Here is a 23628-nt window from a genome sequence, read left to right as displayed (position 1 = left end):
TTTCAGCTGAATGAGGGAAGCGAATAAGTTGTGCCTTACAGTGGCCCTGCCCACTTTCTGAGAAGCTCAACAGGTGCCAAGGGACGTACTGGTGGGTGCCCTGGAATGGGTGAGTGCTACATTGGGGAGGCCTGCTTTAGGAGATGATGGGAAGATGATTGGTTTCTAACCCTCTGTGTTGTTCCCTCTCCACTTCAAGCTCTGCAAAGGATGAAGCCAAGCTGTTCCTTTGGTGGCACAAAGTCCTGCAGCTCTGCCTCCTCCAAACCGAGCAGGGCGACTCCATCTTGATGGAGGCGGTCATCCGGACACTGATGTCTTTACAAGGCAGGCAAGCCCTGCTGGCTGAAGAGAGGCTCACGTCCGGGATACTCGGGGCTATCGGCTTGGGCAGGAAATCTCCTTTGTCAAACAGGTATGACGAGACATCTTCACTAAGATGAGAACAATAACAAGAGCCGAGCTTCTGTACAGCAGGAAGGAACCGTCCATGACCAGTGCCTGAAGCCTGCAAGGCCCCCAGAGAAATATGTGCTTCTATGAGCCTCTCTTTGCCTGGGCAGACTGCCTCTCACTTGTTGTGGAGGGTCAAAGTCCTTGCCTTATTCTCATGTATGCCACTAGTCACTGGTATAAAAGCAAGCTTCTGGGTTAGTCTCCTGGCCATGATTGGCTCTTTGTGCAGGAAACTCTTCTGTCCTCTAGAGGGCAGGTGCACAAGGAGAGGGGAAGAGTAGACCTGGTTGGGAGGAGTCAGGTAGCCTTAGGTGGATGAGTATGAAAGCTAGCTGATGAGGGTACAGTTGTTCTCTACTGGGCATTGGTTCAAGGGGAGAGGGTGTGGGGCGGATGATGATGACTTGTCTGACAAGAGCCCCCCTGCCTCTGCAGCTGCTTCCTGCCCCTCACACTTGGGCTGCGTAGATCAGTGTGTTTATGCCTTGCAAGCATCAAGCTTTCATGCCGGGCATCTCTAGTGAAATTAATTGCAAGTAGAGCAAGATTTGAGTCCAGTAGCACCGTAGAGTCGATAGTCAAATCTCCCTTCATCAAGTACGCGGAGTAGGAAAAGGTTAGGAGTTTTTATAAGTCAGGCAGAGGGTGGGAGGGGTATTGCAAATTAGAGTGTCAGGAAACTAGCTATAATACTAGTTGTAATTAGCTTGATGGAGCAGAGCTACGAAGTGCAGGAAGTTAGAATCTGTAGTCTGAGAAAAATCCTGTGACCCCCTTTAACCCTGGGGAGGTCCATTGTTCTGAACTTGCAAATTGAAAGTAGCAAAACTAGAAGAGGTCTCTGGAGAGCCACGGTTGGTGAGTGGAGACGGTGCTGAGCGTGGATGGGCCAGTGGGTCAGGGAAGCAAGGGTTTCTGGCCCATGTGGGAAGCATCTTTTTAACAATGCTTCTGAAATATGCTTTGATGGGAGAGAAACCTTTTTGTGAGGGGGCAGCCACTGAGTCTTTCTTTCGTCCGTTCTTTCGTCCGTTCTTTTGTCCGTTCTTTCGTCCGTTCTTTCGTTCTTTCTTACCTGTAAGTCTTAAGTAATGTTCTTCAAACATAACTTAAAATATGAAGAAGAAAGGAAGAACTCAATCTAGAGAGGGTTAGTTCATAAAGCGAACCTCACTTTATGCGTTTGCTTTTAGGGCAGGTTGTGCAGACGGGGAAGGGGTTCTTTGTTGCTCTCGGTCTCCTGCCCTACCCTACCCTGCTGTCCATCCTATCATATCCTTTTAGGTGCAATATATTGAAAATTTTATTTGTGAAGTTAGACACAGCCGAATAATTCTGGCGTTTACCTCTTCGCTTCCTCACTGAAGGTTTCGGGTGGTCGCTCGCAGTATGTCAGCCTTCCTGTTGGTACAGATTCCTATGGAGAATCAGATCCGGCTGAGGTCTGGTGCAGAACTGCAGCTGTCCTCCAAAGCTCAGCAGGTAGGCTTGGATTCATTCATAAAATCGTGAAGTGGGCCTTACAGACCATCTAGTCTAACTCTGTGCCCAGTGCAGGAACAGCCTAAACTATCCTACATTTCTGGCATGCCCGGCTTTTTTAGCCACTCAATGGAATGGCAAGATCCTCCAAGAAGTACTGCATATACCTACTGGCTCAGAGACAGAGCCACTGTGAAATTGGAGGATCCAAGTGCTGGATTTCAATTGCCCTCCTCCTGCAGATCTATGTTGGAACAGACCACAGACCATTCCCAGTATGAGTATTCTTGGACTTGGAGCAGAGGCGGGCATGAACCGGGAAAATGGCGGTTCATTGCGGTTCATGGTTCGTTGTGTTTCATGAACCATGAACCACTGTGAACTTGCCAAGTTTGTGAACTGGTTCATTTAGTTGGTCAGTTTGTCACTTCTGGAGCTGCAGAAGGTCTGCAGAAGGTTCCATTCCCCCCCCCCCATTGCCTAGGTAACAATTGATCAACGGCAGGCTGTAGTGATGAACTGAAAAACAAACCATACGAACCGCTCTAAAAATCATAGCAGTTCGTTGCAATTCGTCAGAAATGAGCTCCAATGAACTGCTGGTTCATGAACCAAAAACCAGCCCAGTTCGTGATGAACTTTGGTTCATATTTCGGTTCGTGCCCATCTCTAACTGGGAGATTTTCCACTAGGGAGCGTTTCCTCTTACCAACCTTTTTGTACAGTCTGAACCTAGTAGAGCCCATGCACCGATTCACCTAGTGATAAGTAGGTCATCTTAATGCTGAGCTAGGCAGGCGCCTGTTCAAATCTCAGAACTGCCATCAGCTTATCAGAATCCTCCACTGGGGTCCATCTAACCATCCTCTAAGGGGCTCTTCCTCCAACGGAAGAGCCACTTAAGTTGGAGGAAAGCTCCTTAAATTGGAGGAGTACTTCAAACATGGGCCAAAGGAAAAGGGTGGGTTATCATTCTATATATATAAAGACAAGTGTCCTGACTGACTCATCAATGCCCAGCCCAAACCCCTGGACCTAGAAACATGAAATTTGGGGAGAACATTCCTTTCATGATATAAACAGCCACTAAGAAGGGGTTTTAAGAAATTTGCCCCCTAAGGGGATAAAAAAGGGTAAAATGTGTTTTCCCAAAGAGATACAGCTGCTGCGTGCTTGCGCCCCCGCCCACTGCCAGCTCGGCCACTCTCCCCTGATTGGACCAGCCTTTCAAGGTTATTTGCATATGCGGGCTGATTGGAATTCACAATATTTCACATTGATTCCCTCCCACAGACAGAGGTCATTTGCATATGCGGCCTGATTGGTTCACCCCCCCCCCCACATTCTAAAATCTCACTTAGTCTGTGTTAAGAATAAGAGCCCTTTTTTCTATTGTTCTTATTTCTTAATCCATAAATCCACATATCATCAAATCATTGTTATCTATTTCATATAAAAAGGCTATCAACCGTCTATAAACAGTTTCCATTCAACCAAAAATGTAAATAATGTCCTCTTTCTAATCAGTGAAATAAGTTTTGCCATTGATGCAGATTCCAAAACCTTTATCCACCATCCCTCCATTGTAGGCCATGTTGGAGTTTTCCATTTTTGTGCATACAGTAGTCGTATATGAAAATAAATTTCCAAGTTGATGTGACTTGTTAATGAAAGAGTTGATCGTTTTTGCCTGCTCTCTCGGCAGGCTCTGCATGCTGTGGACTCTCTCTCTTCGAACAAACACTATGCGGCATATCAGGAGCAAATCTCCCAAGCATCCCAGTTTATCAAGGACCCTCAGCGTTGCCTTTACGATGGGGCCAACCTGCTGGCTATCCTCCTCAACACATTGTACCCAGAAGTGCATTTCTTGGACGCGATACGATAGCAATAAGCGAGCATGGGACAGCCCGCGGCCGCATTGGCTAATCTGTTTACACTTGATGTTGATGTTGCACATATGAACTGTGGCTCACAGGGTTTTCTGTTACTCCCACGATTCTTCTTCCTCAAAGGAGGAGTGGGGTGGAAGAGGAAGGGCTGACGTTGAAGACAGGCTTATTTTTCACTCTCTTGGAGTTTCGTAGCTCTTCTTTGGAACCCGTTGGGAACCACTGGAGTTTCTGTGGAAGCAAACCATTTCTGTAGCTGCTTGTGAATAGCCTTAATGGCCCAATCCAGCAGGAACGTGTTCTGTGCCGGCCCCGTTGCTATGAAGGTTTTTTCTTCCAACGGGGCTAATGCAGGAGAACTTCTGCCGGGTTGAGTTATCTGAATCTGCAAAGTTCTTTGAAGGTTGGTGTGCACTGTTTGGAGATCATGCCGTTTATCTTTGTACCTGTGTGTTTCCAGCACTTTTTCAAACTCATTGCTTCTGTACCTCCCCACCCCTGGCTGTGAAATTTGTGGGCCAATACAGACTCAAGAGCCATGTCCAGTCAGGATTTTGGACCACGGCTGTTTTTTCCTTAGTCCTGTCTGCTAGAGCTGGATGTTTGCGACTACTTCATGCTGTAAATGGGTCCTATTGGCTTCTTCAAGAGAATTAAACCTTCGACATCTTTTTTGGCCTTCCCTGCAAAAAGAAGCTTGTTTAATTATTCAGTTTGTGTGTGTGTGTGTGTGTGTGTGTGTGTGCACATGTCTGTATGAGAATGTAGAAAGAGTTTTTCTGTATTACAAGTCCAATTGTCCTTGTCATGTGCTTGGAATAAGTCACTCATTTTCTTACTGCTTTCTGAGCAAGAATAACTTTTTCCAGATTTCAGCTACCTGGTGAGGACAGCACTTTATTGATTATTAGAGGGTCCTTGAGGAACACTGTGATATGCCTTTCATGATTAGGCTGCATATGATGGCAGGTTTTTGAGGACTGCAGGATTCCTCTGGCTTGAAAATGGAGCTCTGTGCCACTTGGAAGCTTGCTACTCTTTTTTAAAAATAACATCATCCAAATAATTTTGGATTCTCTCCACCAATAGCCCCAAATGAGTTTGTATTCAGTTGCCCTTTTGTTCCAAACAAAGTAGTCTCTGTTGAGATCCTCCAGGAAATTTCATAGAAATCAGTGGGATTTAGGTAAGGTAAAGGTAGTCCCCTGTGCAAGCGCCGAGTCATTACTGACCCATGGGGGGATGTTGCATCATCACGACGTTTTCTTGGCAGACTTTTGATGGGGTGGTTTGCCATTCCCTTCCCCAGTCATCTACGCTTCACCCCCAGGAGACTGGGTACTCATTTTACCGACCTTGGAAGGATGGAAGGCTGAGTCAACCTTGAGCCAGCTACCTGAACCCGGCTTCCACCAGGATTGAACTCAGGTGAGCAGAGCTAGGACTGCAATACTGCAATTTACCACTCTGCACCACAGGGGTCTATTTATTTTTATTTTTAGGTAAATGCCATTAGGGACAAGATTGAGAGTCTTTTGCAAGAAGAGACTAGCGTTTCCTGTCCTTCTACCACACAGACTTCAGGTGACTCCCTAGAATGGTCCGTCCATTTCAGTTGGATTGTCATGATAAAAAGGATTGATGAAATGCTTTGTAATCTTTTTGCTTGCCACCGTGTCTTCCTTGGGCTTCTAAGACAGATTTCGTGATTAATCAGTTTCCAATTGCTGCCTTTGGGTTCCTTTTATAAGACAGGTACCCAGCATATTCAAATACACACAGCCCTAGATGTCATCCATCAAGCACAACTGCTACAATTTTGAGGGGATGGGAAGACATAACCACCTAAACCCTCCAAAAACGAAGGAGGGGCTGATTTAGCATTGCTTTGCTGGCCATACAACCCAGGTCTCCTTTTATAATTTGTTCTGCCTGCTCGTTTCTTTGGAATGTATTCTGTCCTAATTAAAAAAAACACACACAACTTTTCTAAGTCCATCAGTAAATTGAGAACATTGTTACTGTTAGCAGAGCAAATCTACAGCCTGCAACTCAAGATCTTTGCAAGTGGGAGCTACGGAGTCTGTCTTGTTAATTGCATTTCCTGATGTATAGGGTTGGCCCCTTTGGTTGGTGCTCTAGGAAAAACCATAATGGGGATAAAAATTTACATTTTCCTACTTTGCTTCAGGAAGAGGAAGAACAGAAAACTTCTGAAACACTTCTTGTATTTTGCTCAGTATTGTTGCGGTGGTGGGGGGAAGCCCTGTGAAAATGCAGAAACGTTAGGTGTGTGTTTGGCCTGATAAGTTTTCATACGGAAGCTATTGACTTGGATGTGGTTTTACAGAATGTGTGTTTTTAATGGTTTGTTATCTGCATGGATCATGCAAAATAAACTATAAGAATTGCATACCACTCTGTTTTTGTAAAATCGGGAAATTTTTTCTGCAGAGGCCAAAGATTCAGAATTTTACGAAGCGTGGATCCATGGGATGATTTGGGGGTCGCTGAAACAACTGCAAACACCAGCAGATGAAAATCTTTAAAAAACAAAACAAAAACTGGTTTGTGGCATTTCCACGAACCAGGGGCAAGTTCACAGACTGGTTCGTGGGTCATAGGGTTTAAATGCCCCTTTCCGGCCGCTTGGCAGTGGCAGAGAAAGGGGTATTTAAACCCGCTGATCAGCTGCTTGTTGGGGAGATCTGTTAAACAGTGGGGCTTGGCTGGCCAGCCAGCCAAGCCCCACCCCTGAGTTAAATGGCCCTTTCCCCACCTCTCCAAGCTGGTTCGTGGGTTTTTTTGGTTCGTATTCCGGTTCGTGCCCACCTCTAATCTTGACCCCCAATTAGATCCAAATGTCATGAGAAGTTCCTATGAAGGTTGGCGGTTCTCTGCAGCTTGGCACAGCCTTCTTTGCCTGGCAGCGGTCCATCTCCCTGATCTCCTACCACCTCCCATGGATTTCCTGAGGCTTCTAGGAGACTTTTGCTCCCTTGCTGCAGCTGAGCTTTATAGGGCAGCCCCACACCTGAGCTTAAGTTTAAGGCTTCTCTAATGCGCTTTTGTTTGCTTTGGTGGGAGTTAGGGCCACGTCATTTGTTCTCCCGTGGCTTTCCCACCAGCTCCCTCCCCAAGGAAAATCCAGTGCATTGCAACCACCTCTCCGAGCTTTAAGAAACCTGGAGATGGTTCATTGGGGTATAGAATCAAAGTGCGCTTATGGAGGCATTATAATATTTGCTGGTGTATGTTCGGGAAGAGGTTATTGAATGCAAACAGTCTCTTAACCATTGTCTGGAGAGCTTCTAATCCTGCATTAGATTCTCAGAGAAGTGTAGAGTTGGATCTAGCAGAACATTTTCATGTGCACTAGACCCCGGGGGGAAGTAGAAGGGTATTTAAAAAAAACAGACTGGCCGCTTGCATTAAGTTAAACTTACTGCATTTCTACTTGTGCAAGGGCTCGTGCGAGTAATTTATTTTGGGATTGACTGGTACTGCAGTATATCTAGCACCGCTGCTTGTGTAAGTGGAACTGTGCTAAGTGCATTTAAACTTCCGTTCACGCAGTTCAACCCACTGGTTGAATCTCAGTTTTCAGAACCCCGCTTATATATTTCCCTCTTTCTATCGCTTCTCATGCACAGTCCAGTCCTGTAACGGAATGCGTATCCATGTCTCGTTAAGGCTTCCAACTGTTCAGTATAAAGATTTTATCTTTTATTCTGAGCAGTATTCAGACCTTGAAGTGAGACTTGCAAACAGCTTTTGCTTCTTTTAGAGAAACTATTTGTCAGTACAAAATAATTTATAGGGTTCTTCTTGCAGTGCTCCCCCCCACCACCCGCCCCAGACACAAAGACTCTACTTAAGAGTTTAATGATTTCTTTTATTAAAATAAACTCTAGGCTCCTAACATTTCTCAATTAAGCCTAAGTTTAAATCAGTCAGATGTGCTAGGAAATGCACTGAAGTTTCAATGAATGAACGTTCTCGCCTAGATCTTCATGAGATTTCTGACAGCTAAACCCTGATCTGCTATCTGGGTTAGGGCTTTTATATGATATCTTAAGTAGAAATCTAAGATCTTTTTCATGTGATAGCATAGATAAACTGTGATTGGTTTGAGATTTATTCATATTCTCAAACATGTGACAGTCTACCTAGCCAAAAAGTGACGCTGTGTCCAGCTGCGAGATAAGAGATATAAATCAGGAAAAATGATAGGAAAAGTTACATGAGCAGATTATCATCGGTCAGTTCTAGCACTTACAGAACATTTATCTGATACCGTTCACTATTTTTACTTGGCTGTCAAAGATGAAGGAGCACCTGTGTAGTTATACAACATGCTAGAAAAAAATGCAGTGAAGTTCATACAGAGTTCACTAGAATACATTAGTATCACTAAGTATAATGTGATTTAATCCATATTTCCATGACCGTCTTGTAACGAGCTTTTGCCCGTGTCTGAAACTAAGCTTCGACTAGCCAAGAGAAAGATGTATCTCTCTCCGGGAAAGCTTACAGCAATTAGTTTTCAGACCTGTCAAACAGATAAGTTCTTTGAACCAGCTGTTTATCAGTACATTTATTTATATAGGGTTCAATATTGCTTCGCAACTCTTTATCAAACACACAGACACCTATCTAGAGTTTATTTCACTTTATTGAAAATACACCCTAGTTTTTTAATGAAGCAAGTAATCAAAATATAAATGGCTATTAATATAAATCCTATAAAAACAACACAGAAAGGCAATGAGAAATAAGTTTGCTAACATTTCTTAATAAATCCTAAGTTTAATATGCTCAAAGTTTCTATGAAATACATAGGTAAAATAAGTTCTCACCTAAATTCTCTCAAGAGATTTCTTCCATCAGGACCCTCCCATTCTATCTGTGTTTGCAACTTTATACCTCATCATATGCAAATATTTAAGGTCTATTCACATCATAGCACAAACAAATAATGATTGGTTTGACGCTTCACTGAATATTCATAATTTTTATAGTACAGCCTTCCAATTAGTAAAAAATTGCGTTATACTCAGATCTGCAAAAGAAAACTATAAATCTCTGAGAAGTGTCAGGAAAAGTTAAGTTGAACGATCACCATTGGTTGAATCTCTGATAGAGGAACATTAATCTCGATAGAGTCCACTATTTTAATTAACTGTCAAAGGATGAAAGCATACCTGTTAGAATTACCTAACACATAGAAAAAAATACACAGTTCATGCAAAGTTTAAAAGTTCATCTAGTGAATACAAGAGCTTGGCCTAGTGTTGTTCAGTATTGATTATTGTCATGTGATTTTAATCTATATTGGTATAACAGTCCGACTTCCACCTGTTACTCTGCACCTCTCCACAAGCTGGGATATGTCACTTTCTGCAGACTGGAAGAAGATTTTAAAGCTATCAAATAATATTTTACTATTTAATCGCAAGCACCCGTCAGATGATCGCTTGGACAAACTTGGCTCATTCATAATAATCAAGACAGCCAAATTCATAGCATCTACTTGAAGGCCCCCGTGGCAGAGAGTGGTAAGCTGCAGTATTGCAGCCCAAGCTCTTCTCAGTCACGACCTGAGTTCGATCCCAGCGGAAACTGGGTTCAGGTAGCCGGCTCAAGGTTGACTCAGCCTTCCATCCTTCCGAGGCCGGTAAAATGAGTACTCAGTTTCCTGGGGGTAAAGTGTAGATGACTGGGGAAGGCCATGGCAAATCACCCCGTAACAAAAAGTCTGCCAAGAAAACGTTGTGATGCAACGTCCCCCCATGGGTCAGTAATTACTTGGTGCTTGCACAGGGGACTACCTTTACCCTACTTGAAGGCACTGGCAAAATTGTCAGTGTTTACATGTGAATTCATATGACCCAAATATCGGACACTTACTGGAAGCTTAGGCAGAAGCTGGAAAATGCAAAACTGCTGCATAAATTGGCTGCTGTGTATGTGTTTCATTTATTTAGAATATATACCTTCACTTTTACCCAGGCTAAAAGGATACAAGCATGTCACGTTTTTTGCAAAAACTAAAATGAGAGCATACAGCACACGAGTCAGTGGGGCATAAAAATAATAATAATATCAGCAATGGAAAAATCAAAGGCATTACCACCCTGCAAATGCTTTGTGAAATAAAAGCATTTTGACGTGAGCCTGATAGATAAAGGTGGGGCCGCAGGTGAACTACTTCAGACGCATTCCACAATTTGGGTACAACAGAAGAAAAGTGAGAAGAAATGGTTCCACTCTATTCCACCCTAGTCAGACATTATCTAAAATGCTCTCAGGTTCTGGCCCCTGTGTTTTAAGAAGACTGGGAGACAAATTGGAATGGGTTGAGAGGAGGGTGCTAAAAATGGTTTGGAGTCTGGAAGACAAGTTCTAGAAGGAAAGGTTGAAGAAACTTATATTAAACCTAAAGAAGACCTATGGGTTGCCACATTAAAGAGGGCGAAGATTTGTTCTATGCTGCTCCAGTTGGAAAGATTAGATCCAACCAGCTAATGTTACAGAAAAATAGCTTTACGTTGAATGAAATAAAAGGAGCCAGTTTGGTGTAGTGGTCAAGAGCAGCAGGTCTCTAATCTGGAGAGCCGGGTTTGATTCCCCACTCCTCCACTTGAAGCCAGCTGGGTGACCTTGGGTCAGTCACAGCTCTCTCAGAGCTCTCTCAGCCCCACTCACAGGGTGATTGCCGTGATAACACACTTTATAAACCATTCTGAGTGGGTGTTAAGTTGTTCTGAAGGGTGGTATATAAATCGAATGTTATTCTCAGTGGTGAGAGTGGCTTGACTAACAGACCCATTGTAGAGGGGGAGGCAACTCTCCCGTACCACTAATTTTCAAGCATCCACAGTAGATGCTTTCACATGGGATTTCCTGCATGAACAGCTCACTCATAACTTTGTGAAGCCATGAAAAGCCCTCTTCTGTGCCCCCACCAATCTCACAACTGTGAAGGCATTAGTAGAAGATTTTCGATCACAGGTAGGTTGATATGTTTCCTTCCATTCTGCCCCATAATTTCAGGACAATTCATTGTGTGAGATAGTGTCACCACTCAGTAAATGAGGCAGCTAATGATATGGGGTGAGCGTGAGAAACTCATTGTGCGATGACACCGATAGATATTACAAGGAAGAACCGGACACAGAGATGCCGCTTCTGATACCAGCCCTTTTTCACAACACCAAGTCCTATCTATACATTTGTTCAGAATAAATGTTGAGGTGTTTTTTAAAAAACTTTTTTTTATTGATAATCATGCTGACGGACAAATACACAGGATTTTCCAGATGGTTCATCAGTATAAAATATTACTTCATTTTAAAAAATTATTTCAATAGGCATCACTCAGTAATCTAGACATAGTTTTATCTCAACAACATACTTGTAGAAGAGAAGTGAACACAATAGTTTAGGGAATAGAGAAGTATTTATGAGAATGATTTGGCAGTGGTGGGTCTGAGTAAAATTTCAAGACTGAAGTGTAGTTGTACCCAGGAGACCCATGTTTTGGAAGCAAGACATCATATTGACGATAGAATCTGTACGGGGAAAGGTAACGTACAATTTGCTCCACTTAAGATTGGTTACTATCAGGGTGGATTTGATTTAAATCGAATCGATTTAAATCACATTTTAAATTACTAGTCAGTAAGACTATATTTAAATCATGGTTTTCTACATAAAAACTCATTCTTTTCTACATAAAGACTCCTCCCACTTAGCTTCTTGTGCAGATCTATTCTACTCCCAACTATCTTCTGTTCATTGAATTTTTTGAAACTTGGCACTTAAGAGGGAAGGGATTGGTTCTGTGTACAAAGATTTGCAAAGGAACAATGGGATTAAGGTCTTTTTCTCAACTGTGTATGTTCATTTTATAACCTTTTTGCGGTGAAGAAGGGACGTGATCTCTGCAGACACAAATTCACGGCTTTGAGAACTGTAAAACCAAGCATCTGTGATAATATCTTCTAGATAGAAAAATTCCCCAATAATTTTACAGAAACCTCTGGAAGAGCATGACATTGTGATTGGATTAATGGAATTTGTTTACCAAAAAAATTAAACATTGCATGAATATACAGCCTCACGCTACGTAGTTAAAAACGAATCCTTATTTCATGACGATAACCTTTGGACTATAATGTATCTTAAATAGAAAAATATCTTTAGATAGATTCTTCCTCAAAAACCATTTTATTAAAAAATCCGATTTAAATTTTAAAAAATCCGATTTTTTATTTTTAAAAAATACATTGATTTTTATCCGCTCTGCTTACTGTGGACAGTGTCTTCTGCCACACAAGAATGAATAAGAGTTTTCTTCACGCCGCACCCTCTAAAGATTGTCCATATGATTTTGTCCACTTTTGTAGGTTTTTGCTAACACATCTGTGAAGGACATAGTCTGTTATGCTGCTGTACTTAGTTGTACAAAACTGAACAAAACTGAGATCTTAAATATGATGCATGCTACAGTAGAGTCACTCCCGCAAACATTGACTTATGGAGTTGATTCTGCGGCTGAGGTTCTCGTAGGGAGATTCTTGCGCTTGTTGCCTGCCAATCAGAGATCAAACACGACGTTAATGCTGTCTGTGGGGAAGACAATTGGTCTTACTGCCAATTAGTGGACAAATGGTATAGCATGCAAACATTTAAAGGATACAATCCTGCCACAATTACTCGTGCTTCTTTCTCCCATGGAAAAGAGCTCTGAACTTCAAAACACTTATGACCTTTGAAGTCCTATATGCAGGGGTCATTTCGTAGAAAAAGAGCTGGAGGAACGCATTAGCATAACTCATTAGCACAACTAATTAGCATATGCCACTCCCCTTGACATCACTAGAAATGTGTCATTAGCACAACTGATTTGCATATGCCACACCCCCTGACAGCACCTTTCCTGGCTGTTTTGAACCCAATCCTGGCCATTCAGGGCTGAAATGGCAAAAAGGGGCTGAAAATGGCCAAAGAGGGGCCCAAAATGGTCAGGATTGGGCTGCTGCTGAGCAGAAGAGTGATCCACCACCCGTCAGAGGCCTGATCCGGGCCGTTTCGGCCCCAATCCAGGACAAAATGGGCCCAAAATGGCCAAGAGGTGGGTGGGGCCACCTGACATGTGACCTCTTTGGGGAAGTGCCGGAACTGTGTTCCAGCATGTTCCCCCTTGAAATGAGCCCTGCCTATATGGTTGGGACCAGAGTTTTTTTTCTGGGAAAAGAGATGGTGGAACACTCAAGAGGGAAATGAGGAAGAAACACACAGGATCTTTGAAACAATATTATTTTTACACACTACTGCCGAGTATTTTCAAGAGGTGCCGGAACTCCGTTCCACCGCGTTCCTGCTGAAAAAAAGCCCTGGTTGGGACCAACATACCTTAAGGACTGCCTTCTCCCATATGAACCCCATCTTCAGAGGCCTTGCTTTGGGTGCCCCACTGGCTGAGGATAGATGGGTGGCAACCCCAGACAAGACCCTCTTAAGGGGCCAAAACTTTGGAACTCCTGCCCTAGGGAGTTTTGTCTACCTCCATCTATCGTTGTCTTCTACTGCAGGGTGAAGACTTTTTTGTTTCCTTTGGCGTTCCCTCAGTAATCCTGCCTTCCTTCCCAATGTTTTAAATTCTTTTTATGTTTTGTATGGATTTTTAATGATGGGATTTGGGGGATGGTTTTAAAATGTGATTTTAAGTTCTAATCTGTTAGCTGTTTTGGTGGCCCTTGTGAGGGCAGAAAGACTATATATATAATTTTTAAAAAATAAAATAAAAATAATGCCCTAAGTTTATCTTCAAAACACATTGTTATAAAAATCTCTACCTGTCCTCCTTGCCCTGACCTGGATAGCCCAGGTGAGCCTGATCTCGTCAGGACTCAGAGCAGGGTCAGCCTTAGTTGGTAATTGGATGCAAGACCTCCAATGAAGATCAGGTTTGCAGAAGCAGGCAATGGCAAACCATCTCTGATAGTTTCTTGCCATGAAAACCCCACAAGGGGTTGCCATAAGTCCACTCTGACTTGAGGGCACTTTCCACCACCACCTGTACTCCTTATCAGTGTGTTTTAGCATAGACAAATGGTGTTGTTCGCTCCATAGGAGAGGCCCATGTTCCATGAATGTGTCTAATAATGTATGTAGATTATTTGTATCCTTCCCTTGTAAGAAATTCAGAATGTCATATATCATTCTCCCTTTCCTCCCTTTATCCTCACAACAACCCCGTGAGGTAGGTTAGGCTGAGTGTGGGTAACTAGCCCAAGACCACCCAAGAATCTGGGGAGAAGCTGTGGCTCACAGACAGAGCATCTACTTGCCACACAGAAGATCCCAAATTCAATCTCTGGCATCTCCGATTTAAAAAAAAATCAAGTCATAGATGATGCGAAAGACCGTCTAAGACTCTTGTCAGTATAAGACAGCTTTAGAGCTGCTGTAACACAGTAGTTAAGTGGTTTGGCTGCAAATCAGCACTCTACTAGTTCAAATCCCACTACTGCCATGAACTCAGTATGTGGCCTTTGGTAAGCCGCTCCTCTCAGCCCCAACTCCCTAGCTGTATTGTGGGGATAATAATAACACTAACTTGTTTACCTCTCTGGACGAGGCACTAATCTATCTAGAAGAGTCGTATATAAGCGCAGTTATTATTATGGCGCCCTTGGTGGAGATGATGATGATTGTTGTTGTTGTTACTGTTATTGTTGTTATATAGGTGAGAGGTCTTCTCAGCACCTCAGATGGAACAACTCCTTTGGAAAGTGGTAGCGCCTGTGGCAGCTTCTTTCCAACTTCCTCTTATTTTCCTCTTTCTAAATCGATCGATAGGTTTTTATTTTGCCCTTCCTCTAGGATGGTAAGAGCAGCATACGTGCCTCCCACCCCCCATTTTGTCTTCACAACCATACTGTGAGGTAGGTTAGGCTGAGTGATGCTGACAGGGCCAAGGGGGTCAGGATTTGAACTCAGCTCTTAGTCCAGCTCTCTAAACACTGTGCTGCTCTGCAAAGCTGCACGTTATTTGCCTTTGTATTAGAGCTACAAAGGGCTGACTCCTTGCCAATCTGAACTTCTGAGGCCGCAAAGGTATTTGCCTGATATAACCCTTTCTATTTATATTGTTGACCTTAGAACAAAATGTTGACTCAGCCATTCTAGGTCGCAGCCGAATTCTGCCATTCCGTGCGAGTTGCTGCTCCTGCAGTTTTGAGAAAGCCTTTTGTGTCACTCTTAGGAGAAGCGGAAATAGTGTGTTCTTTTCAGCGCTCTGCCCCAGAGCCCCATCCTGACCTTTATTAAAAGAGGCCAGGGATAATTACTTACGTGTTACAAGGAAGAGCTTTAAGAACTGCGGCTGGAAGGGGCTATATTAGTCGGGAAGCTGCCAAAAAAATGGGGTCAATTGATTCCTTTGTTTCCTGCACTCGAAAAATGGACAAAAATGCAAAGGCAAATGGTACAGAAATCTGTGGTGGTTTGATGGGAGGGTAACTCCTGTCCCTGAGAAGTGAAACAGATCCAGCCCTCCACCCCCAACATTGATCCTTAAAAAAGGACTGCAGTTCAGTGATGGCGAAGCTCGTATTTTGCATGCAGAAGGCCCCAGGTTCAGTACCTAGCACGTCTCATTTCCTGAGGAGAACCACTACTAGGTCGATTCCGCACACATTGGATAATGCACTTCCAATCCTCTTTATAGATCATTTGGAACGGATTTTTGCGTGTGCAGGACAAAAAATCCACCTCAAACGATTGATAAAGTGCATTGAAAGTGCATTATCCAATGTGTGCGGAATCAGCCCTAGTCAAACAGGCTTTTCTCCAGAGAAGGGAAAATCATAAGCTCATTCTAATAAACATCAAGCTCTTAGTGAGCGAGATTTGAATCCAGTAGCTGCTCAAACATGGACAAGATTACGAGGGTATAAGCTTTCAAGTGTCAACGTTCCCTTTGTCAAACCTGACAAAGGTCTGAGTGAATCAAAATAAAACTTCTTCAGGAAGAATCTGAATATAAGTTTAACTCGCTAAGCGCACGGGGACTAAATGCCATGCCATTGGGTACTGTCAGCTGATGTAGATATGAGCCTTGTAGCGAATTTCCACACTACTAAACTTGCCGTGGAAATTAGTTATGCTTTGTTTCAGAGAGACTTCACCTCTGTGCTTGGCTCTATGCTTGTTTAAATTTTTTTCTTCAAACATTCTCTATTGTATCCATTTTCCTGAATGTCCTAACTGTTGTTCATTATTGCCCTGGCTGTTGATTATATAGTATTTTTACTTGCACTGTTGTAATCCGCCTCGGATCTCAGTGAGAAAGGCAGACTGTAAACAGACAGACAGACAGACAGACAGACAGACAGACAGACAGACAAAATATACCGAGTTCAAGGGACGCACAGATGCTCTTTTTAAAAATAACTTCTCTCTTATCACACTACCCCTTTTTTCTACAAATACAGCATAAAACAGGAAGGGGGACAGAAATTTTCCTGGCATTTTGGCCCTCATCCCACTCCTGTCATCAGAGAAGAAATGTAACATGCAGAGCTATGCAGACCGACTATTCTAGCAAGTACATGTGGCTATGAATCTTATTTTTCCATATCCTGCTATTTATGGCAGATTCAAGTTCTAAGTCTGTATGGTTCACCTTCTGGGAATAGACTGAAGTTTTACTTTTTCGATGGGCTTTGTCCATTCACTTACTGCTCAGTCCTCTTCAAGCCATTTTTTTTCTTTTTGTTCATGGTTTATTTACCAAGTCATATTTTTTGCGCACCTGGTGAATCCCCCAAGTATGCCTTATTTATAGGTGGCCTGGTTTTGCAACTTTTCTTGTCTGTACAAGGGCCAGTAGGTTTACTACTATCATGGTCGTAGATCTTGAGGAATTAGCCGTTTTAGTCTGCAGCTGCAAAATAGTAAAGAGTCCAGTAGCACCTTTAAGATGAACCAACTTTATTGTAGCATAAGCTTTCGAGAGCCACAGCTCTCTTCATCAGATGCAAATTTATTGTAGCATAAGCTTTTGAGAACCACAGCTCTCTTTGTCAGATGCTGATGAAGACAGCTGTGGTTTTCGAAAGTTTATGCTACAATAAAGTTGGTTAGTCTTAAACGTGCTACTGGACTATTTACTATTATTGTGGTGATTCTCAGCTCCAGTGTTTAGAAAGGTGATTTGATAAAGCTACTTCAGACAGAAGTAAGAGTTTCTTACCGTGACAAGCTGGTGGGGCCCATGGAGTTATCTGCAAGGGAAGGGTGGGAAGAAAAAAAATACTGGTCATTAATTCTTTCCGTTCGACTGTTGTATAATGTTCAAATGAGAATACATTAAGGTGTGGTATAGTGGTTTGGGTGTTGGGCTAGGAACTGGAAGATCCAGAGCTGAATCTCTACTCTTCCAATGGAAGCTTGCTAGGTGACCTTGAGCCAATCATGTCCTCTCAGCCTAACCCTACCTCACAAGGTTGTTGTGAAAATTAAATGGAGGAAGGAGAGAATGTCGTAAGCCACTTTGGGTCCCCACTGGAGAGAAAAGTGGGGTATAAATGAAGTAAACAAAAACTCAAATCACAAATAGACTAAAGCTTAGTTCTCATTGGGGTGGTAATTCTGTTGCCTGGTTGTACCACTTGTGACTTCAGATAGGGTCTCACACAATTGAATGTTCCTCCAGACTAAATATAATAATATTTGATTTATATACCACCCTTCAGGAAAACTTAACACCCACTCAGAGCAGTTTACAAAGTATGTCATTATTATCCTCTGGACAATCACCTTATGAAGTGGGTAGGGCTGAGAGAACTCTGAGAGAGCTGTGACTGACCCAAGGTCATCCAACCAACTTCAAGTGGAGAAGTGGGGAATCAAACCTGGCTCTCCATATTAGAATCCTGCCACTTTTAACCACTACACCAAACTGGCTATGTGTTTAGAAAGCTAGCATATCAGACAGAAGGGATCCTCCTCCTTTTCTTCCTCTTCTTCCTCTTCTGACTAACTTAGGCCCACCTGATGTGGTACAGTCCACGGACGCTTTGTTTCTCACTTCCTTATGGCCCTTACTGTGCAGATACCTGGTATCCATATTGGTGTCGATTGTTGCCCTCCTTCTTGTGCCTCTGGAAGCCCCCTCTCTCCCCATATATCCTTAATCTTTTTTCAGTATTTCTTTTTATACAAAAACCATGGGGGGGGGGGGGGTTAGTCCTGCATAGGAGGAGAGAAGCCTTACAAATCCAACAAGGGATAACCAATCAGCATTTTTTACATGGCTACATGTGGAAATGGGAGAAACGTGGTTTCGTGATTGTCACAAAGGACAGCCAATTAGCACTCCAGACAGTCAATTTGGGGAAATAGGAAAAAGACAATTATTAGTGATCTCCATTCCCTTTGGAAGGTTACACGACAGCCTAAATAGTGCAAATACCAGTCCAGACCAGATTCACTGCTAAAGCTATGTACATCACATAGATTTTACCTCTTAGATGCTGAATCTGTTTTTATCTTGGTTTATTGTAGTTGACTGTTTTACCTTGGGGTCTATATTAGGTGGAAAGGCAAGATATAGACTTTTTTTTTTTGGCCAGTATAACCTTACTGTGCCCTGTCCTGGATAGGACAGGCAAACCTGATCTCCTCACACTTCAGAAGCTAAGCAGGGTCAGCCTTGGTTAGTAATTGAATGGGAGACCGCCAACGAAGACCATAGTTGCAGAGACAGGCAATAGAAAACCACCTCTGTTAGTCTCTTGCCATGAAATTCCCACTAAGGGTTGCCATAAGTCAGCTATGACTTGATGGCACTCTCAACCCCCACTGCTTGTGGAAATAGAAAAAAGTGATCTCCATTCCCTTTGGAAGGTTGCATGCCAGCCTAAATAGTACAGACACTAATCCTGAGCAGATTCGCTCTGGAATTGTATTTCCTGCAGTCTCAGAAAAGGCACTGAAAAATGGAAACCAAACAGCCTGCAACTGTTTTGCACAGGGAGATGTCTGGGTTCCTGGGGAAAAGCCGTCAGCGTTCCATGAGTGGTCTGTCCCTATAAGGACGTGTGGAAACAGCCCTAATTAGCTGTCCTTTGTGACAATAATGAAACTACATTTCTCCCATTTCTACATGTAGCCATGTAAAGAATGCTAATTAGAGATGGGCACGAACCAAAATACGAATCAAAATTTGTGGTGAACCAGGCCAGTTTGTGGTTTGCGAACCGGTGGTTCCTCAGATCCCATTTCTGACAAACCGCCACGAACTTTAGGCTGGTTCATTTGTTTTGTTTTTTGGTTCATCACTGCAGACAGCCTGGTGCCGATCAATCAGTTTCCTAGGCAACAGGGGGTGGACTTCCTGCAGACTTTCTGCTGACCTGGAAATGACCTTCTGCTGGCCCGGAAGTGACCTTCTGCTGACCCAGACGTTACGCTTTTCTGACCTCAATGTGATGTTTTCATGAACCAAACAAACCGGTTCGTGAACCAGGGGCAGGTTCGTGGAAGTTCATGGTTCATGAAATTTGACAAACCACGAACCACATGGTTCATTTCCCCCCCGGTTTGTGCCCATCTCTAATGCTGATTGGCTATCCTTTGTTGGATTGGTGCAGTAAGGTTCCTCTTTACAGTAAGGAGAGCACTGATATTCCCATTTTGCAGACTGGAGACAGACAACTTGTGGCTGGAATCCAGAACTCCCATCTTTTAGAATCCATGTGAATGAGTCATACCTACCTCCTTTCCAGAAAGCACCAATCCCTAATATCACCAGCAGGGCCAGTAATTTAATTCCCAAGGCGACGAACAAGAGGACCAGGATCCACGATCCGCTTCCAGCTTTGTATTTGTAAAAGTACACGGCCCCATCCGCTCTGCCGAGGCTGTTAATCGCCGTGCAAGTGTATCTCCCATCGTGTGTCAGGTGGCGGAGCTCCTTGGTGACTTGGTAGCTCATACTCGAGACAGAAGTAATGTTACTTGATAGAGGACCAGCCCACGTCAGGGTGGGCAGTGGCTCCCCTTCTGCAGTGCACTTTGCATGGAAGGAGTGATCCTCACCGGCCTGCACAGAGATGTTGACTATCCTGGGAGCAGCTGCAAAAAATAAAGCATGGTGTGCGCGTGTGAAAAATGCAATTTGGAAATACGTTGTCTTCTGTGCACAGAGCAGGGGTCACTGAGGGTATGGGGGCGGGAGGTATTAGTGAATTTCCTGCATTGTCCATGAGGTTGGACTAGATGACCCTGGAGGTCCCTTCCAGCCCTATGATTCCATGATTCTATTATTCTAAGCAGGTGGCACACCTAAGTAGGAGTTAGTTGCCAACTCCTGCTTGGCAAATACCTGGAGATTTTGAGAGTGGAGCCTGGGGAGGGACCTCAGCAGAGTGCAATGGCATAGACTCTACCCTCCAAACCAGTCATTTTCTCTAGGGTTCAGTGGCACCTTAGAGACTAACACGTTTTTCAGGGTATAAGCTGTCAAGAAAGATCTTGTTGGTCTCTAACGACCCAAATCCTGCTGTTCTACTGAAGACCAAAATAGTTACCTACCTGCAGGGCTTTTTTTTCTGGGAAAAGAGGTGGTGGAACTCAGGACCACACAGTGACGTCACTTTGGGTCATCTGGAACAAGGTGGGGGAAGTTTTTTAAAGTTTAAATTGCCCTCGGTGAAAATGGTCACATGGCCGGTGGCCCCGCCCCCTGATCGCCAGACAGAGGGGAGTTTAGATTGCCCTCTGTGCCGCTAGAGCAGCGCGGAGGGCAATCTAAACTCCCCTCAGTCTGGAGATCAGGGGGCGGGGCCACCAGCCATGTGACCATTTTCAAGAGGTGCTGGAACTCTGTTCCACTGCGTTCCTGCTGAAAAAAAGCCCTGCCTACCTGTAACTGTTTTCTCTGGAGGAACTGATCTTTGTAATCTAGAGATCAATGGCAATTCTGAGAGATCTCCAGCACCCACCCGTAAGTTGGAAACCTAGTAGAAGCTGGTGGGCCCCCCTCGGGCCTAGAAATGGTACAAAGTGACCTGTTTATTCCTGTTACCCTGTCCACTGTGCCCCTTCTCCCTGTTTCTATGCTGTGTAGACCAGAGGCACATTCTACTGAAACAAAACTGAATATGGAACCAAACACAGCTCTTTAAAAAAGCAAAATAAATGTTATGTGAAGGTGTATTGGAGAGGTAGGTGGGGAAGTGGGAATAACTAGTATGTAAAGGGAATGCCAGGCAATGCATTTTTTTAATGGGACTAAAGACTTTTGTAGAAATACTTTACAGAAAGGGAAACGACAATAAGCAAACTGTTGTCCAAGTATACAGGTTTATGTCAGTACACTAACACAACCATAGTGGACTGCTTCTGTGTGTACCTGTTGTGAGATCTTGTGAGAGAGAAGACTCAGCAGCAACCACCGTTTGGGCTGTGGAAACTTGAGGGATTATTAAGCATCATGTTAATTGTCAGTGATGCTAAATTTTCCATTAGCCAAATAGATTTTCTTATACCGGTTCTTTCTCAATCCCTTGCTCTGAATTTTGATGCCATTTGGCTTTTTCATTATAAAAAGTATGCGTGGATGAACTGACTTCATGCATTTTTGTCCCCTATTTACCCTTGGCAGCATCTTCTTCTCTTCCTCCTGTCACCTCTATGGCATCCAACTCAAGAGCACCTTAGAAACTCAGTTCTTCCTAAAATAGTAAAGAGTCCAGCAGAACCTTTAAGACTAACCAACTTTATTGTAGCATAAGCTTTCGAGAACCACAGCTCTCTTCATCAGACGCATGGAGTTGCATCTGACGAAAAGAGCTGTGGTTCTCGAAAGTTTATGCTACAGTAAATTGGGTTAGTCTTAAAGGTGCTTCTGGACTCTTTACTATTTTGCGACTACAGACTAACACGGCGAACGACTGCCCTTAAATGATGGCCTTGCTGACCCTCCTAGCAGCCAGCTAATGCATCTGAGCTCATCTTTAATTCGGGATAAAAGCCCCGGATTTCTGGTTGTGCCTCTTTTCCCCCTCCTTTTCTGCATGCGAAATCTCTCACCTATCAGGTGCAGCCTGATCCCCGTCCGGCTCTCGAACTTGTCATGCAAATCTCCAGAGAACTCCACGCGGCAGAAATATCTGTTGCTGTCGTTCCAGGACAAATTGTCTATTTGGAGGGAAATGTTGTTCTGCCTGGGGTTCCCCAGGAGCCGGTACCTGTTCTTTAAGCTGACGGTTGTTTTGCAGAGGTTGCTGGAGCTGTGAGCCACACACTTGAAAACCACGGTCCCGTTGTAAGGTTCCTTCACCCGCCAAATAGCCGTCAGGGTCTTGTCATAGGTTTGATGGGGGTGTGTGAAAGTGCAGTGCAAGGATACTGACTTGCCAATTTCCCCCGTCACCTCTGACGGGACATGCATGGACCAGCCCTTGGAGGCTGTTCCTAGAAGGGGAGAGACTTGGGTTAGATGCCTCCGTAACGGAGAAGCTCAGTGGTGGGTCATGAGCAGACAGAGGAGTCAAAGGAGGCTCGGCAGACCCTTCTATAAATTGACAGAATTGAAACGAGAAGAGAAAAATATATGGCCTGCTATTGTCCTCTAACATCCCTAACAATTTTAATTATCAAACTAAATGGCATAAAGATCTTAATGAAGAACTGACATTAGACAACTGGGAAAAAGTATGGGCATCAAAATTAAATAAATCCTCAACTATACTAACTAAAATGCAAAGCTATAAAATTATACATAGGTGGTACCTAACACCCAAAAAAATCTCCTTAATTTATTCTTCAGCATCGCGCTCTTGTTGGAAGAAATGCAATAATGAAGGTAATTTTGCTCACTGTTGGTGGGAATGTCCCTTGATATCTTGATTTTGGTCAGAAATACTAAATATTATTAAGGAAATAACAGGGTACAGTGTCTCTATGTCGCCAAAAGTAATCTTCTTGGGACTGTGGGATCAGGCATCAATCCCGAACGTTAGAAGAGACCTTATCAACTCTCTCCTGGTGGCAGCTAGGAGTGCAATAGCAACCAAATGGAAAGACCAATCTCCACCTACTACAGAACTTTGGTTTACAAAAATCTGGAACCATTTGATAATGGAAAAAATAACTGACAATCTACATCAGACGGAATATCAATCTTTGGGATCAAACTTCTGGGAAAAATAGATTCCATACAGCAAATCTGTGAAATGGCCCACCCAGGACCTGCATATTCAAAGGGGTAGGGAAATCACCCAGCTGCCAATTCTTCCACTAAAGGCAGGTGTTATCAGCATGTTTTCTTGGCTTTGGAGTCCAGAAAGGTCACACATCCTTCTCTTCAGCTCCTCGGGCACAGAGAAAATTCCAAGAACAAGCAGGGATCCGAATGGGAGAGACGCCCAGTGTGAACTCACCTGTCTTCAAGATGCAGAGCAGAGACAGTTGAAAGAAGGCAGCGCCCTGCATCTCTGTGCTGTTTCCAGGGCTTGCTTCTCAACGAGCAGATCCAGGTTTCGTTCGCTGAAGAAGCACTTCCCATCTACAGACTGGAGGCAGATGGGGGATCTGTTTCCCTGGAGGAAATGAGTGTGCTTGGCTGGTCGAGGGAAGGGCCCTTCAGTTTAACTGTGCCGCCATCAGTGGGAAAGCTGCCAAGGGCGAAAAATCCAGCAGGTTCTTATTTTCTCAGCCACAAGGACAGAAGCGACTCCGTTTTAAGCTGCGCTTGCACCTACTTCTTCTTGTGGAT

At 43.7% G+C, this 23628-nt stretch overlaps 2 protein-coding genes and 1 long non-coding RNA gene across 3 annotated transcripts in view; 1 reads left to right on the top strand and 2 right to left on the bottom strand.

Annotated features, from left to right (window-relative positions):
- The window catches only part of EPG5 (ectopic P-granules 5 autophagy tethering factor), an 86070-nt gene extending 79822 nt beyond the window's left edge, over positions 1-6248 (top strand). Inside the window, exons 42-44 of the mRNA XM_054986445.1 lie at positions 200-415; positions 1824-1938; positions 3644-6248. Coding sequence (XP_054842420.1) covers positions 200-415; positions 1824-1938; positions 3644-3826 — 514 coding nt within the window. The 3' untranslated portion in view covers positions 3827-6248. The remainder of the gene's footprint in view (positions 1-199; positions 416-1823; positions 1939-3643) is intronic.
- Positions 6249-11156: 4908 nt separating this feature from the next.
- LOC129334925 (uncharacterized) lies at positions 11157-17130 on the bottom strand. The gene is made up of 2 exons (XR_008597544.1): positions 17098-17130; positions 11157-12425 (listed from the first exon to the last, which is right to left on the bottom strand). It is a non-coding gene; the product is annotated as an uncharacterized LOC129334925 (long non-coding RNA).
- Positions 17131-18781: 1651 nt separating this feature from the next.
- Positions 18782-23369, bottom strand: SIGLEC15 (sialic acid binding Ig like lectin 15). The gene is made up of 4 exons (XM_054986638.1): positions 23294-23369; positions 21942-22325; positions 19623-19982; positions 18782-18837 (listed from the first exon to the last, which is right to left on the bottom strand). The coding sequence occupies exons 1-4, from the start codon at positions 23343-23345 to the stop codon at positions 18782-18784; spliced, it is 852 nt and encodes a 283-aa protein (XP_054842613.1). The 5' UTR covers positions 23346-23369.
- Between the last annotated feature and the right edge of the window lie 259 nt (positions 23370-23628).

Source organism: Eublepharis macularius, chromosome 8 (assembly GCF_028583425.1).
Source record: "Eublepharis macularius isolate TG4126 chromosome 8, MPM_Emac_v1.0, whole genome shotgun sequence".
Taxonomy (NCBI): Eukaryota; Metazoa; Chordata; class Lepidosauria; order Squamata; family Eublepharidae; genus Eublepharis; species Eublepharis macularius.
This window is presented reverse-complemented; position numbering and strand designations above follow the sequence as displayed.

Excerpts from the sequence above, each read along its gene's own strand:
- SIGLEC15 (XM_054986638.1), bottom strand. The coding sequence starts at position 23,345 with ATGCAGGGCGCTGCCTTCTTTCAACTGTCTCTGCTCTGCATCTTGAAG. Across the intron at positions 19,983-21,941 it reads GATCAGGCTGCACCTGATAG|CTGCTCCCAGGATAGTCAAC; the intron begins GTGAGAGATTTC and ends TATTTTTTGCAG. Across the intron at positions 18,838-19,622 it reads TGGTGCTTTCTGGAAAGGAG|TGCCTTTTCTGAGACTGCAG; the intron begins GTAGGTATGACT and ends TCCATTTTTCAG.